We start from the raw sequence: 15,848 nt of genomic DNA on the forward strand, positions 1-15,848 counted from the left end.
ATTATGAAAATATGTTAGCTACTTTTACAATAATAATAATTATTATCATCTTCATTACTAGTTATAATTAGGAAATACTTTTGAAGAGTGATCACTTTGAATTTAATTTGCATGCCATCTGATCTGGAAGTATAATAAGGGTATCCAATTCCTGCTGATTTAGGGAGTCAAACAGAAAACCAAAACGAACTGAATCATTCAACTGGTGTATTTAGAATTGCTGATGATTATAGCACTCAAGAAAGTTAGTGAAATACATAAATGGCAATTAAACTGTTCTTGAAAATCCCCAAAATCGTTTTCATTTGTCTAGTCCAATGGTGGGTAGGGCTTGTTCATTTTAAAAACTGTCCGTTTAGAACCTTCTGAAAAGGAAACATTGTGGAACGTGAACATGGAGGAGATAAAAGGTGTTGATACAAAGAGGGTATGCCAAAACCAGGTATGTTCCATCTCTGAATACAATGCATTGCATTCACATATTCCTTTATGCTTTTCAAGGAATTATCACTGCACTGCCACTTCATTGCACACACTCACACACACACATACACACACAGAGGGGAGACCACAATGTACACACTCAGTCTCTTTGTATCCAGCACTGATTCTCTCCCATATCAGCTCTGCTGTCAGCAACCAGCATGCAGATGGAGGGGAAGGTATGGTGTTAGAACAAATGCTACAGGTCCTCTCCTGAAAATTTCATTCACGGGATAATCTGATTAGCAAAATTTGAGAGAGGATGGTATACGCATATCTTTTATCATCTAATTCAAAACAACTCCACAACACAGCTTGGACAACATACTAGTATCAAAGGTTCTAATATAGCATAATTTGTGTTGAGTGTGTTGCATTCTGACAGTGGTATAAACCAGGGAGACAGTTTACTGACAATTCTGTGCTACCAGATACCAACTCAGGCCTCTGTCCAGCTTTACATTGTCAACTCTCATGGAAACATGAGCAGTTACACAGCCCCAGAGGATGCTGAAGTTTGGATTGCAAAAGATGAGATGGACAGATTTCATATTCTCACTGCAGATTTTTTTTTCTGCCTTTTCAGACTGCTGAGCATAATTGTTTTTAAAGGCAGGAAATGCAACTAGTGTTTGTTTCTAGCATGGCTTCTGTTTTGAGATTTCTTCTTTGTAGAAGAAATGTGTTGCCCACCTGTCTAGAATCCCAATCAGGATATGGTTTCAGCATGAAATATATTACAAGAATGATTTTAGCTGGTTATAAACAGGAATGGTTATAAAAAGCTGGGGTATTTTATCCAATTTTTATCCACAGTGGGGTACTTTGGTTCAGGCCAATGGCCAACATGAATACATAAGGTAATGTTTAGTTCTGTTTTTTGCCCAGGAGGGACAGTAATTCTGAAAGACAACGGTGCACATTAGTGAGCAAACAGATTCTAGGTTACAGAGATGTTCAGAAATAAGAATCGTGTGGCCACTGGCCAAAAGCACTGCAGTTAACACTTAAAAGTATGGTTCAACCCAAGCTGAACTGCTGGAGAGGTTAATGATTCTCTGTATTAATACTTCTACTATTTGCAACACACACACACACACACACACACACACACACACACTATACAACAGATATTAAGAGCTCCCTGTATGGAGGCTCCAGAGCTACTGGTGGTGAGTGAGGGAAGATATAAGGCTAATTTAAATCCTACCTTTGTAGGTGTATAGAGATTTATGGAAGAGACACATATTTCAACCAATATCCTCTTTTTTTATTCCAAGACTTTCAAATTTTAATGTTTGTGAAATATAATCACTGAATACATTTGATAAAATTCTCTTTAAAAGATGGCATTAAATCTCTGGGTCTTATAATAGATGGAATTTTAGAAGTTAGATGTGCCTGTACGAATGCAAATTTAACTACCCAGCGTAATGGGCACACAGAGAAGGAATCTGACTGAGGGACGTTGCAGGCTCCCTGGAGAAAATTATTTATAATCTGGGCCTTGAAGAATAAGGAGAAATCTAACCAGGCAGGAAGCTTTTGTATGTGGGATGGGAAGGAAAATATAGGAGAATATTGAAAGTAGATGGAAGAGACTATGCAAAGGCATTAAGAAATACAACAGTATGTATATAAGGAAGTACAGTTAGGAATGTATCATGAAGGAAATTCAAGGACCTGCAGTCAGCTAGAAGTAGCTGGGAAGCCAGATTATGTAGACTTTGTGTAAATTCTCCTGAAGGTAATGAGACATCATTGACTTTTTTTTTTTTTTATCATTGACTTTTTAAGTGAAAGGGAATCTTAGATGTACTGAACAACTACCATGAGTCTGTTACATTACTAAGGGAATACTACACACTATCTCATTTCATTCTCAAAAATATTTCCAAGGCACTTCCATCCTGTTTTTACTGATAAGAAACAGAGCATAAGGGAGTTAAATAAGATGCCAAGGACACAAGGAGACAGTGTCTGGGTTTTACTCCATGTGTCTAATTCTAAACCTGTGAGCTGTCTGTAACACCATCTCAAGATGTTTTAGTCTGTTTTTCTTTCAACATTTCCTAATTTTTATTTTAAAAATTCACTGTCTTTTTTAGAGAAGTTTTAGGTTTACAGAAAAATAGAAAATACAGAATTCCGACATACTCCCTCTTATGACTGACCACTCCCCCCAAATTTCCCCTATTAGTAACATCTTGCATTAGTGTAGTACATTTGTTACAATTGATGAGCCAATATTTATAAGTTTTTATTAACTAAAGTCCATAGTTCACATTAAGGTTCACTCTTAGTGTTGTATATTATATAGATTTTGACAAATGTATAATGACATATATAATGGCATGTATCCACTATTACAGTATCAAACAGAATAGTTTCATGGCCCTAAAAATCCCCTGTGCTTATTCTTCCCCCTCTCCCCTCAAATCCTTTGCTATCACTGATCTTTCTACTATCTCCATAGTTTTGCCTTTTCAAAAACGTCATATAGTTGAGACAACAGAGTATATAGCATTTTCAGACTGGCTTCTTTCACATAGCAATATGCATTTAAGTTTCCTTGAATTCTTTTCATCACTTGATAGCTCATTTCATTTTATCATTGAATAATATTCCATTTTATGGATATTTATGGTTTGTTTGTCCAGTCACCTATTGAAGGATATCTTGGTTGCTTTCAAATTTTACCAATTACGAATAAAGCTGCTGGAAATACTGTGTGCAGTTTTTTGTGTGGACATAAGTTTTGAACTCATTTGTGTAAATACCAAGGAGCACAACTGCTGGGTAATAAGGTAAGAATATGGTTATTTTCATAAGAAACTGCTAAGCTATTTTCCGAACTAGCTGTACTATTTTCCATTTCTACCAGCATGAATGAGAGTTCCTGTTGCTCCACATCCTTGTCAGCATTTGGTGTTGTCAGTGTTTTAAATTTTAGCCATTTTAATAGGCTTGTAGTAGTACTTCATAGTTGTTTTAGTTTGTAATCCTTTGATGATATTTGTATTTCCTAATTTTTAATTCTTTTACTTACCTATTATATATTTTTCTAACATCTGTGATCTTGACTCTTACATTTTCCACCATTCATTTATTTATTCATTTATCAGCATATATTGTGTATTATATACCAGTAACATTTTTCAAAGCTAGTTTATTTTTTCCTTTTATTATTCTCTTCTTCATTTTTAGTTTGTCATATTTCACTTGTTATTTATTTCACACAACAAAATAGTCTCTCTCTTTATTCTATTTACCTCCAAGTAAACTGGCTATTTTTTACTTCTCTGGTAATAATTGTTTAATTTCTTCAAATTTCTCTTTCTCCCTTCAAAGCCTTTATCAGTATATATTCATAATACATAGGCAGAGAGTGTGAAATATTGTTGGAGATGAAACTACTTGTAAAAAGGTCTGAACTGAAGAAATCACTTACCTTGGTTGACAATAAATCTTAACTTCTGTATTGTTGCTAGATTGCCACTAACTCGATATATTCCATCAACATCTAGACCTGAAAACAAAAGGGCATGTTTCATATTCACTCATATAAAAACTGAGATGGCAAAAGAAAATAGTAATAATAATTATGGGAAGGTAGTAAATCACCACCAACTCTCTCTTCCTCACAGAGAAAACAAATTTCTTTGTCCTACACCAAGCAATCTTCAATATTTTAATACAAGCAAACTAATCATTAAGTTCAGTAACAGTTAATCATCAACAAACTTGAGTGTAGTTGAACCATAAAACAGCAGTAGGTAGCATGGGATTTCACAGTATAGTTGAGATTCATTCCCCCAAAGAAGACAGGAATCAAACTTGGGGTGGAGTAGGGAGAAGAACCTTCATGTATATATGTATTATTGCCCCTTGTTGGAAAGATAAATAACCCAAAGTGCTTGTGAAGTCTTCTTTCCTTAAAATCTCCCTCCCTCCCTCCTTCCCTCCCTTCCTTCCTTCCCTCCCTCTCCTTTACTCCCTTCTCACTTCTCTTCTGTCTCCCTTTCTTCCCTCTTTCCTATTCTTATTCTATTGTGTTTTATTCTATTCCTAGGGATTCCAATCCATTTCCATTGTTTCATTCTCTTTTCCTGCAATTACTATAGCATAACATATATTGGTCTGATTATTTGAAACTACAGAATGAAAATTATACTACGGATGTATAACTACTTTGAAAATCTCTAGTGTATTGTAGGTAATGGGGTGCTCCATTATGGAGGGAAAAAATAAAAAGAAATCTTTGACAAGATGGTGACATTAGTTCCAGATTATTTTAAAACTAGTTATCTATAATTCAAAATAACTTATCCTGGCAGTTGGTTTGGATAATCAACCACTTGTTTTCCACACATTTATTTATATCATCAGGTTATTTCCATGACCCAGTTATCAAAAAGATGAAGAAACAGGAAAATGAAAAGAGAAACATTTATTCAAACACTATTATTGTTGATAAGAAATGTTGATAACATAGTTTTAATGTCAGGGTTGCATATTCCTTGATGTGTCTAGACCCTCAAGGAGGCCTGGATGAGATTACCAGTTAATGTAGAGGTCAGTATCTCAGCAGTTTCTCTAGGGAGGTGGTACAGTATCATCATTAAACATTGTAATTCACAATAGATAGTACTAGATAAATTGATAGAAATTATTGTCATAATCTAACAGAATAAAATTTTTGTAAATCTCTTTACTGACATGAAATGCGCTCCTTTATTGCTTTACCATCTCTGTTTTTAAGTATCAATACTTTATAGTAGGAACATTTCTGCTGCTGTGCAAAATATATCATCAGTAGGTTAGGACAGAATGACATAATGTGTAATACTGATATTAATGGCATAAATCAAAGCCATTATTCATTCAGTTTTAAGACATTATTTTTTAGAGCAATTTTAAGTTTATATAAAGATTGAAGGGAAGGTACAGAGGTTTCCCACATACCCCTTGCCCCTGCACATGCACAGCCTCTCCCATTATCAACATCCCCCATCAGAGTGATACATTTGTTAAAACTGATGAAAACAACATTGATACAGCTAGAGTCCATAGTTTACATTAGGGTTCAGTCTTGGTGTTGTACATTCTATTGGTTTGGACAAATGTATAATGACTTGTATCCATTATCACAGCATATACAGAGCATTTTCACTGTGGTTAGGACTCCACGCTCTCACTGTCCAGGTCCCTGGTTCGATCCCTAATTGGGGAACTAAGACCAAAAGCCGTGCGGCACGGCCAAAAAAAAAGCCCTCTGTGTCCCACGTACTCATCCTCACTATACTCTTCCATGTAATAACTTACATATAATGTCAATAAAATGGAATAGCTATTAACAAATGTATTAATTTGTGTGAGTTTTGTAGTTCTAGAATAGTCTAATAATAAAATTAGTGAGTCTCTGTTCCTTCCTGAGAACTATGAATCTGTGAATTTGTGAGGAATTGAGATGAGGCTGGACACCTATTAGTGTGTGGTGAAAATGTCTAAGACACATACATTTATAAAAATCAAATGCATTCTTTTTTGTTGTTTTCTGATGCACAAAATAGCTCCATTAATCAAAGGGCACTCCAGTTCATTTTTAAGTACAATGTGCTCTCGACAACTTAAATGTGACAATCATCTTAATTAAAACTTTCCTAATGTTTGATTTTTAGTTTCAGTATTAGATCATGCTGGTCTTCAGTTTATGCACATGTGCTCAGAAACTTAATAATTTATCAACTATTTTCTTTTTTTGCTTTGTCATTTAGCTAGTGTTTGGTACTTAGCTTTAACCTATATAATTTTAAAAATGTGATAGATTTTTAAAATTTTAAAACTTATGCATTAAAGTGTGTCCCTTTCAAAGTTCTCCCTCTTGTGGGTATCTGTACTTTTTCTAAACATGTAGTCCTTAGGGAAAACATTTTGAAATTCTTCTCTAAAATGACCTCCAGTAACTCCATATTGTCTATAGAAAAATGTTTATTGATGCAAGTTGGGGCCTTTGGTGATAGTTTTTGGTTTGGAAATAGTCAAAGGTCATTCAGAACCACAAATGGTGAATAAGGTCATCTTCCTTGCCATCACAAAGTCAAACAAAGTTTCACCAAATGAAAGCGTTCATGATGTTCCACGAGTTATCAGTTGCTCTGAAGGAACTTGAGAAAAAATAATATTTTGGAAAATAGAAACATTGATGCAGTATGCAGGTCTACATTTTTCTCAAACAAGAAATCTTAATATATGTTTTTTTGTTTGTTTGGTTTTTTTTTTTTTTGGCGGTACGCGGGCCTCTCACTACTGTGGCCTCTCCCGCCGCGGAGCACAGGTTCCGGACGCGCAGGCTCAGCGGCCATGGCTCACGGGCCCAGCCGCTCTGCGGCACGTGGGACCCTCCCGGACCGTGGCACGAACCCGTGTCCCCTGCATCGGCAGGCAGACTCTCAAACAATGCGCCACCAGGGAAGCCCTTAATATATGTTTTTTGCAAAGAATTGATCAAATTAGCCCTATTTAAAGTAATGATTAAAAATGAAATGTCAACAACTATTACAATAAAAAATGAGAAAATTTACCATATATTTCTTTTTAAATTAATTTTTGTTTTGCTAATTATTTGGACCTTTATCAAAGGTCAACAGTAAATAAAATTATTTGAATCCCAACAAATTTTTATTACAAATAAGGACCTTACTTAAGCCTCATTTTAATAAGCATATCCTTTGTAGGCATAAATCAAGTGCATTTTTATTTTGAAGCTAGAACTGTTTCTTTTCTAGTATTATTTTACATGTTATTGAAATGCATGTGTTGTCTAGAGTTGTAAACTGAATTTCAATTAATGAAATTCCCTACTATCTGAAAACTTTTTCTCTTACAGAAATTTAAAGTTACAACATAGGAAGTATCCCTTTGATCCTTCATAAATTTCAGTACAAGGTTTTTTTTTTTTAAGTTCAGTAATCAAAAACATTTGAAAGAGCAGTATGGGTTGGTTATATTACGTATGAGCAATTGGAAAGCACTATACTGTTCAAACAAAGCAGCCTCATCCTAAATTAATAACTTAATTTTCTTCTGGAATAAAAGAAGGGAGGGTTGGGAAGGGAGACAGGGAGGGTAACTCAGACCAGTGTGACCACTGTGGTTGCAGAACTAAGTCACAGTAGAGAAACTGCTTTGTGGCTTACGTTAGAAACCAGAAAGAAGGAGTAAAGCAAAACACATTAGATGCAATTTGAATCTAACTTGACAGAACTTCCAAGCCCTTTAGATATAGAGATATCAACACCATATATCTTATGAAGGATAACAATCTCTGACATTACTGGCTCCTGCTTTGAATGGCTCATGCTCCCCTGCTATCATACTTTTTAAATTACACAAATAGAGTGAAAATGACAAAGTATATATTAAAAAGGAGGGTATTACATTTTGCAAAATAATCTGGAACACATCAGTGAATTTTAGCAGTTATAAATTACATAGGTACAGTCTTATAGCTGATTAGCTCTCCCCCGAATGGCTCACAGAATGGCAAACCCTAAGTCCTGGGAATCGAACCCAAATTAGAATGATTCACGTGCCATCCTGTTTTTGCTCCAAGAACTTTGAAAGTCATGCCAAGCCAAACCAATGTAAATTGGTGGATTTGGACATCCTTTTCATGACCACATTATCCTTGCTGGATTGGAAACTACTTATTTTGGAAATATAATTAGACCTCTTATGATTTTTAAATGGGCAATGTCTTCAAGGTATCCATGTTGTGCTTTGGTGAAGTTTGGAGAAAAATCACTGAAGAGGTACTTCTTTTAAGAAAATACCATGACTGAAAATGCTGACAGGAATTTTGCCTGTTATGCTAAAAATACTTTGGGAACACAATGAAACTAAAACATTTTACATTTATTTTTATCAGACCAGCATTAATGTAATGTTAATGAAAAATTCTCTAAAGAAATCCACATTCACCGAAATGTCTTTTATTTGTTCCTCATCAGCTGACCTTCTTAAGTTTCAAAATAGTGTTTACTGTTGACAGAAATCACTGGGTACTGCTGTAGGGGATTTTCAAAAGTCTTCCCCCACCTCTTTTTTTTTTTTTTCCTGAAGAAGCTTAGACTAGGATAGACACACAATTAGGAGTTATTAGACCAAATGGTGGTCTAAACCCAGTGGAAAGAATGCAGCTGTCATGTGTAATTCCCACCATAAATCTTAGACACTTTCCAAAAAGAAATCTAAGAGACCAGCACTGTTTCCAGAGTTGACTGACTTATCTGCCAAAATATGGGTAGTTTTCAACAATGCAGTTGAGTCTGTTAAAAATAGCTGCAAACTGTGGATTAGGTAGCATTCTTGGTAGCTCAAATTATGGACAAATCACAAAGATGTGGAGTTTGAGCCTGGTTGAGAGGTGTGCCCAAAAAGCCTGCTTGTTTTTCTGGAATATAATAAAATGCATCTGAACCTCTGGAGTCTGAAATATGGGCTGGGAATTTTACACAGTCTCTCTCCTGAGATTTATGGCACTTCCTAATTCCTAGGAGGCCAGAGCTACCGCAAGAAAAGTCATTCTCGCAATGCTTTGGTCTTCTGGCTTCTCCCTCTGGCAAGAACAAGTGAGCACAGGAACGCCCAGACTGCCCCCAAAGAGTGCTGCACGTTTCTTTCTCTATCCTTCTAAAGGTCCTGCTTGGTTTCAGAGCTCAATGTGAGAGGTTTTGGATCATTTCAAATGGCACACATTTCCTCCTCCTTTAAAGTGAAGTGTTTCCAACTTTATATTGCTAACTTATCTGATCACACACTTGAAGTTCAGTGACTGAGAGTACAGGATATAAATGGAAACTCTTTCTAAATTTAATTTCTACTCTGTCTCAATGGCTTGTATTTATCCTGTATCTTTTGCTGGCTCTATTTAATTATTACTAATTCCTTGTGAGATATTCATCCTTCAAGAACAACTACCTTAGAAAATAGTTGACACAATTCTGATTGTCAAACAAGGATTTTATTCTATAGGAAAACCTTATGACTTTATAATAGCCATTTTAAATGGATTTTTTTTTTTACTATAGAGGCAATATACTTCCTTGTTAAAAATGAAAATTTAAACCACACAAGATTATACAATGAAAACTAAGTATCTACCTCATCCTGCTGTCCAAGTACAGTCATTGTTAACAGTTCTGTTCTAGTTCTTTTATTGTTACTCATTTTATGTTAATGTATCACATTTCTGTTTAATTTATTAACTTTGGTATTTATTCACTCCCTATCATAAAAAACAAAGAGTCCATAGTTCCTACCACGTATCTATGTATGCTTTGTTATTATTAGTTACATTTGTCTATTTCTATATCTTAATATATCAAACTACCTCTGTGTATAAAAAAAAAAATAAGGAACTTAGTGCATTTACTCTTCCTTCCCCTTCTCTTCTCCCTCATAACTTCCAACTTTATTCTTTATGTTATTATTTCTTATTTTCTCAAAGTTTAGAACATTTTATTCTTTATAAATATTTTTGACTTCTCTATGGGTTAATATTAGTCACTATTAAAAAAACGAATGTGATTGGGTTCCACATTAAAATTTTGTTTCACAAAGATCTCCCCAAAGTCAAGGTCTCATGTGTCTTCTTCTATTATAGGTTCCTTCATTTCCTCAAATTAAGTGCTGCCCAATAGAACTTTCTGTAATGGTGGGAATGTTCTATATATTAACTGTCCAGACCAACTGTCACCGGCCACATGAGGCTGGCTGCTGAACACTTGAAATGTGGTTAACGCAACTGAACAACTGAATTTTTATTTTATCTTATTTTAAATAACTCAACCACATGTGGCTTATGACCACCATCTTGGATGGTGCAGCTCTAGGTCAGAGTCAACTACTGCTCCTCTCTTGTATTCCACTGTTATTCTTTCTTGGATTTATTTTTTTAGTTTTTTTTTTTTTCACAAAAATATGTGGTTGGTAAATTTTCTTCTTCCATCTCAATGACTGTTTTAGATAAAAAAACAATGTCATACTGTATAGCACAGGGATTTATATTCAGTATTCTGTGACAAACCATAATGGAAAAGAATATGAAAAAGAATATAGATCTCTATATGTATATATGTATAACTGAGTCACTTTGCTGTACAGAAGAAATTAACACAACACTGTAAATCAACTATACTTCAATAAAAAATTTTTTTAAAAGACTGTTTTCTTTTGCTTCATATTTAATTGTTGATTTAAGTATTTGAGTTTTATTTTTACTTTTCTAACTTTGAAAAGTAATGTTCCACTATCTTCTAGCAACTAAAGATATCAAGTTGATTCTTAATGTTTTGTAGGTAAATTACTTTTTCGTTCATTATTTTTTAAAAAAAGATTTTCTCTTTAAACTTGTATAAGTAAAATTTCACTCAGATGTATCTAAACATTTTCTTATATTATTTGCTTTATATACCCTTCCCTCTACTGTCTCTTTTCTCTCCATCTAGAATTTCTTTAAGATGGATGTTCAAATATCAGAATACTCCTATGATGAAAGACAAAATTAACTAGAATAAATGATGGTCATGAGTATTTCTGTATTTGTACACATCTTTTTACCCTCAACAGGCTTAAATCTTAAATTGTTAGGCTCAGTGAGGGGTTCCTGCAGTATCAATGGGTGGTGAGTAGATAGTAGGCTAGAGGTCTTCAGTAAGGAGGACTGAAGTAAGGAGGACTGATTTTGGGATATGGAATACTTTAACTATTTTGCTTCTCGGCAAAGTTCTCTAATTCTATGCCTGCTGTAGAAGACCTGAGATACTTCATTCTCCACTGCTTTCCTTCTTAGATGCCAGCATCCTCTTATTTGTCCTTGCAGAACCTATTCTCATGCGAGGACTTCCTTGCTGCAAGGTAAATGGAGAGGGACCCAGCTCTCCCACGCGTTAGATCCAGTATTTGGTGCATTACTTTACTTACTGTCCTCTTGCCAATTTTTGCTCTTTTTATTTGTTAACTCTAAGCTTGGATAATCTCTAGGACATCCCTGGGAAGGACTGTGCCTAATTATGGTGTCTGAGAATGGTGTTTCTTTTGCTCTAATATCTTCACTTGTTTGATCCCATCTGCTTTCTGTCTTCCTGGAATTTCTATTTCTGGTCTGCTGATGGTACCTTTTCTGTTTGCAGCACCACTTTTTTTTTTTTTCCAACATATCTTTTCTATTATTTAATTGGGATATTTTTGAGGAAGGAGAATCAGACATGTTTTTTCAGTCTGCCAACTTAATGGGGGGGGGCTGAGTTGTTTTTCATAGAGACTTTTTAATGCTGAAAACAAAAGTTTCACTGGATTGTAAAGATACTGCTATATAATAACTTTCTTTTCAGTAATAACCTATAGGATATAAATGATCCATGTGAGATAAATTATGAATATTTAAAACACTTATTATGTGAATCCAAATCTAATGTTGGCAGAATTTGTTCATACAGGGTCCAGGATCAGTATACCCCTCATTTTTTTGCCTCGCTCCTGCCCTTTTCTTTGTCTTCAGAAGTTCCTATTGTCATTAATGCTTTTTCCAGTGTTCCCTTTATTAGTGAGATTGTTTTATTTTTCTCTTCCATTTGTTTCATGAGCCCTTTCTTTTTAATTTTTATCTTATTTTGATGTTTTTCCTACCTTCCTTTTCCTACTTCCTTATTCTCTGCAATAAATTCTTGTTTCATGGAGACAATTGTTGCAATAAGTTTTTCTTTGTAATATCATATCAAAATACTTTTCTTCAATTTTCCTTTACATTTTGTTCGATTTTGTTAGCATTTTAGGTTACTCATTTCTGAATGAAGTAAGTTTTTCATCTACCAGATATTTTATAGTATATTCATATGGAAAAGAAGAATTTTGTTTTCTTAACACATGGAAGAACCAAGTATTTGTTGATAAATTAAAAATGTTAGACTTTAAATAGGTCACCAAGAGAAGGGTATTTCCCCCCCCCGCCCCACGAGAAAACTGCTTAGAAACTGTGATGCTAATAAATGAACCATTATTATATATTGTTTATGTAGCCTACTCTATAGATAGGAGCAAATTCCAGACTTAAATTAAATATCCTAAAATTGAAGTTGCAAAGTAAATGAAACAATATATGAGACTAAGGAAAAAATGATACCAAAAATGAAGAATCTTGGCTCAGAGGGAAGGATGTTGATTTCCTCTTCAAGGACTTTTCATTGAACACTTGAGTGGTTAGGATCATTATCAAATATTTCCCACCCAACCTCCCCATCTGTTTAAGCTATTACACTAGGAAATAAAATTGTTAAGGGTCCTAGCAAAAAATTCTTTATCTATCTATCTATCTACCTACCTACCTACCTACCTATTTATCAAGTCATATTCACTTTTCTGTGCAGTCCTAACATCTTAAGCAGCCTGGGAAGACAAACTTAAAATTGGAAGAGGAAAAGCACAAAATATCCTGAGTGTTAATGGTGTTACTGATCCATTTCTACTGGGCTGTATTGTACCACTTATGCCTTGAAAAGATCTACAACACTAGCACTTAGGGATTGTGTATGGGGGGGAAGAGCTGGCTATCTTACTTTTCACTATTATTAAATATTCTTGTAAAGAGTTACATTGCTAGAAAGTAATTGTTTAAACTTAGCTGAGAATTTGAGGCCTATGAGTATGAGCCTGAAGGATGGTAGAAATAAACATAATTTACAGAATTATACCAATCTTAAGACTTGAATAATATTGGAAATAAACTCAAAGTAAGAAGAACCTCAGAGAGAGCCTGAGTATGCTTGTGAAATTTGACTAGGAATCCTAATCTCTTTGATTTGATAAGACTAAAGATAACCACCTGAAATGATTTCTGGAAAGTGGAAAACAAAGTACCTAGAAATAGTCTTTAATAAATTCTCTTACATGTTTCTTTCTTTTAAATGTTAGTCTTGAAGACAAATATTGGTGAATGATTCTAAGTATCATTAAGTGAGAGCACTTGTCTTGAAGGAAAATCACATGTGTCTGGAAGACACTGAAGTTGGCGGTTGTATTTAGCTCATCTCCTATCGTTCTCTGAGTTTCTTGTAGGTTTGAGTTCTATTGTTATGTTATGCTGTGATCATGCTGATGTAAATAAATCATTCTTTTGGCATTGTGACTTGCTCAGTGTTTCTCTAGAATAAATAGGAGTCATATGAATAAACAGTCTAATTTGGTCAGCCATTATCATCTGGTAGTTTGCAAGTAAACATGCCAGCATAACCTGAGGTCCAGACAGGAGTGGATGGCCACCGCAGGTTTATGGATAGAAAACTAGTTGCCTGACGATGCCATTCCTAAGGAAAGCTTGAGGCCTAGGGAAGAGTAATCTGTAGACTATGCCCATGTATACTTTTTTTCCTTTTAAGATTCTACCAACAAACTCTCTTATAAGTTAAAGATATGCAATAAAAGGCTTACCAACACAAACAAGAAGAAAACACTTAAAAATTGCCCCTTGTGTGATGAAGTCATTATAGTTATATGAAGTCTAGACTTTGATCCCATCATACTTGAAATCGATATTGATCTAAAATTTATAAATTTACTCTCATTCTTTTCAATCCCTCCACCTCTATTTTTTTAAACATCTAAACAAAGTGACCTCATTGTTTTCCATTGGACTTTTTTTTAAAACATTGGCTGGGATGATTGAGATTCAGGAATGTGGGAAAATGGATTCCCAAACCACGTCCCCTCCCCTTTCATTCTGAACTGTAATTTTTGGCTTGGCTTGAATCACAGTCATCACATTTCAGCCTGAATCTCTCTGTAAAGTGATCTTTCTTAAACATTTCTCTCACTCATCAAGGGATCAGAAACAAAGCCATTCTAGCCTTTCAGCAAAACACTTATAAGCAGCTTTTACAGAGAGGTTGCAAGAGCTAAATTTCCTCTAAAATTGTTTGAAAAGTGAACATTTTCAGTGCCTTGTTGTCCTTTTTGTGAATCTTGTCATCTGTATGCCATGAGCTCCAGCAGCTATTTTAATCTGTTTTTGTTTGCAATCCATTTGGTGTCCATCCAAGGAAATGCAGGTGATTCTAATTAACTTATTGCTGAAGACGTAGGAAAAAAATATCTCAATTGTGTTGCAAAGAATTATATACTTAAAACTTTTCTTCTATTATGTGCAACATATTATTAATGAAAATGATTATATGAATATATTTACCACCTAATTCATTGCTGTTCACTTGTATAAATCAATGAGGCTTATGGCACAGGAAAAAGCCACACACATACAAATACACAGACACAATACAGACCCCAAGAATGCTTGCCAACTTTTATTTAACAAGAGTAGCAACTTAAAAATAACATTATTTTTACTTTGTGCAACATAGTTTAATATCTGAAATAACGCTGTTCCAATAAAAACCTATTGAAATACTCTTAGGCCTAACTCTGCCCTGAGGTAAAAGTGATTAATTGAAAGATTTTGGCAGATCTCTACTCACCACCAGGGCAGTTTAATTTAGAACACATTCAACCATTTCTCAGTGTCTCTGTGTTGGTGGAGCATAACTTTTGATCTTCTTTGGGGAGGTGCCTCTAATTCAGACCCTTTGGCTAGCCACTTCCTGGAGGGTTTTGATGGCTTGGCTCTGCTAAGCATTCAGGTGAGAGAGAGAGCCCGTTCTGGCTGCTGCTTCTAGAGTGGGTCAGGGAAGCTGAATTCCATCCACAAAGGCAAAACAGTCTACAAACCTGTTTAATCCTATCAATACCCACAAGTCCTGTTTAGATCACAGACAAGATGGTTCTTCTCAACTTCTTAATGCTCTCCCAAACTTCTGAGAAATTCTGTGTCATTAGACTCTTTCCTAGTCAAAGAATATGCTTCTAACCATGACAATGGATGAGACTAAAAAGACTGAACTTCCTTTTCTCAAGAAACATAAGATTATTGTTTTCTTTTTGAGAATACAGGATAAACTACTGAGTAGGTATTGTTAATACTCCTGCTAAACAGAAACATGGGGCTAGGGCATAATCCTCCCTATTTGGCAGATGGACCTGTGCTAGATTGTGGTTAAATGGAAGGACAGAAAAATTTCAATACATTCTAGATGGAAAGACCTTGAGCTGGTAAACTCCAACTGTCTATGCAATTTAACGAATATTGATTAAGCACTTACTATGTAGCAAAAGTGTGCTAGGCACTTGGAATACAGCAAAGAACAAAGAGTACACAGTCCAGATGTAATGGAGCCAGAGCACCAGCATCTTCTGAAGCAACAATGCATTAGTGACATGCATTGGTCATGCATCAGTGACAATGGCACCTGTAATCT

General features: G+C 34.9%; 1 protein-coding gene across 7 annotated transcripts in view; it reads right to left on the reverse strand.

Annotated features, from left to right (window-relative positions):
* ARHGAP15 (Rho GTPase activating protein 15) overlaps positions 1-15,848 on the reverse strand; it is a 623,182-nt gene that overhangs the window by 189,910 nt on the left and 417,424 nt on the right. For all 7 annotated transcript variants that reach the window (XM_022569650.2, XM_022569649.2, XM_022569655.2 and 4 more), the window contains one exon: positions 3,935-4,012. In XM_022569650.2, the coding sequence (XP_022425358.1) occupies positions 3,935-4,012 (78 nt within the window). The remainder of the gene's footprint in view (positions 1-3,934; positions 4,013-15,848) is intronic.

Source organism: Delphinapterus leucas, chromosome 8 (assembly GCF_059928025.1).
Source record: "Delphinapterus leucas isolate spDelLeu-1000000601 "Yukka" chromosome 8, BTC_Dleu_Yukka2, whole genome shotgun sequence".
In the NCBI taxonomy this organism is placed as follows: Eukaryota; Metazoa; Chordata; class Mammalia; order Artiodactyla; family Monodontidae; genus Delphinapterus; species Delphinapterus leucas.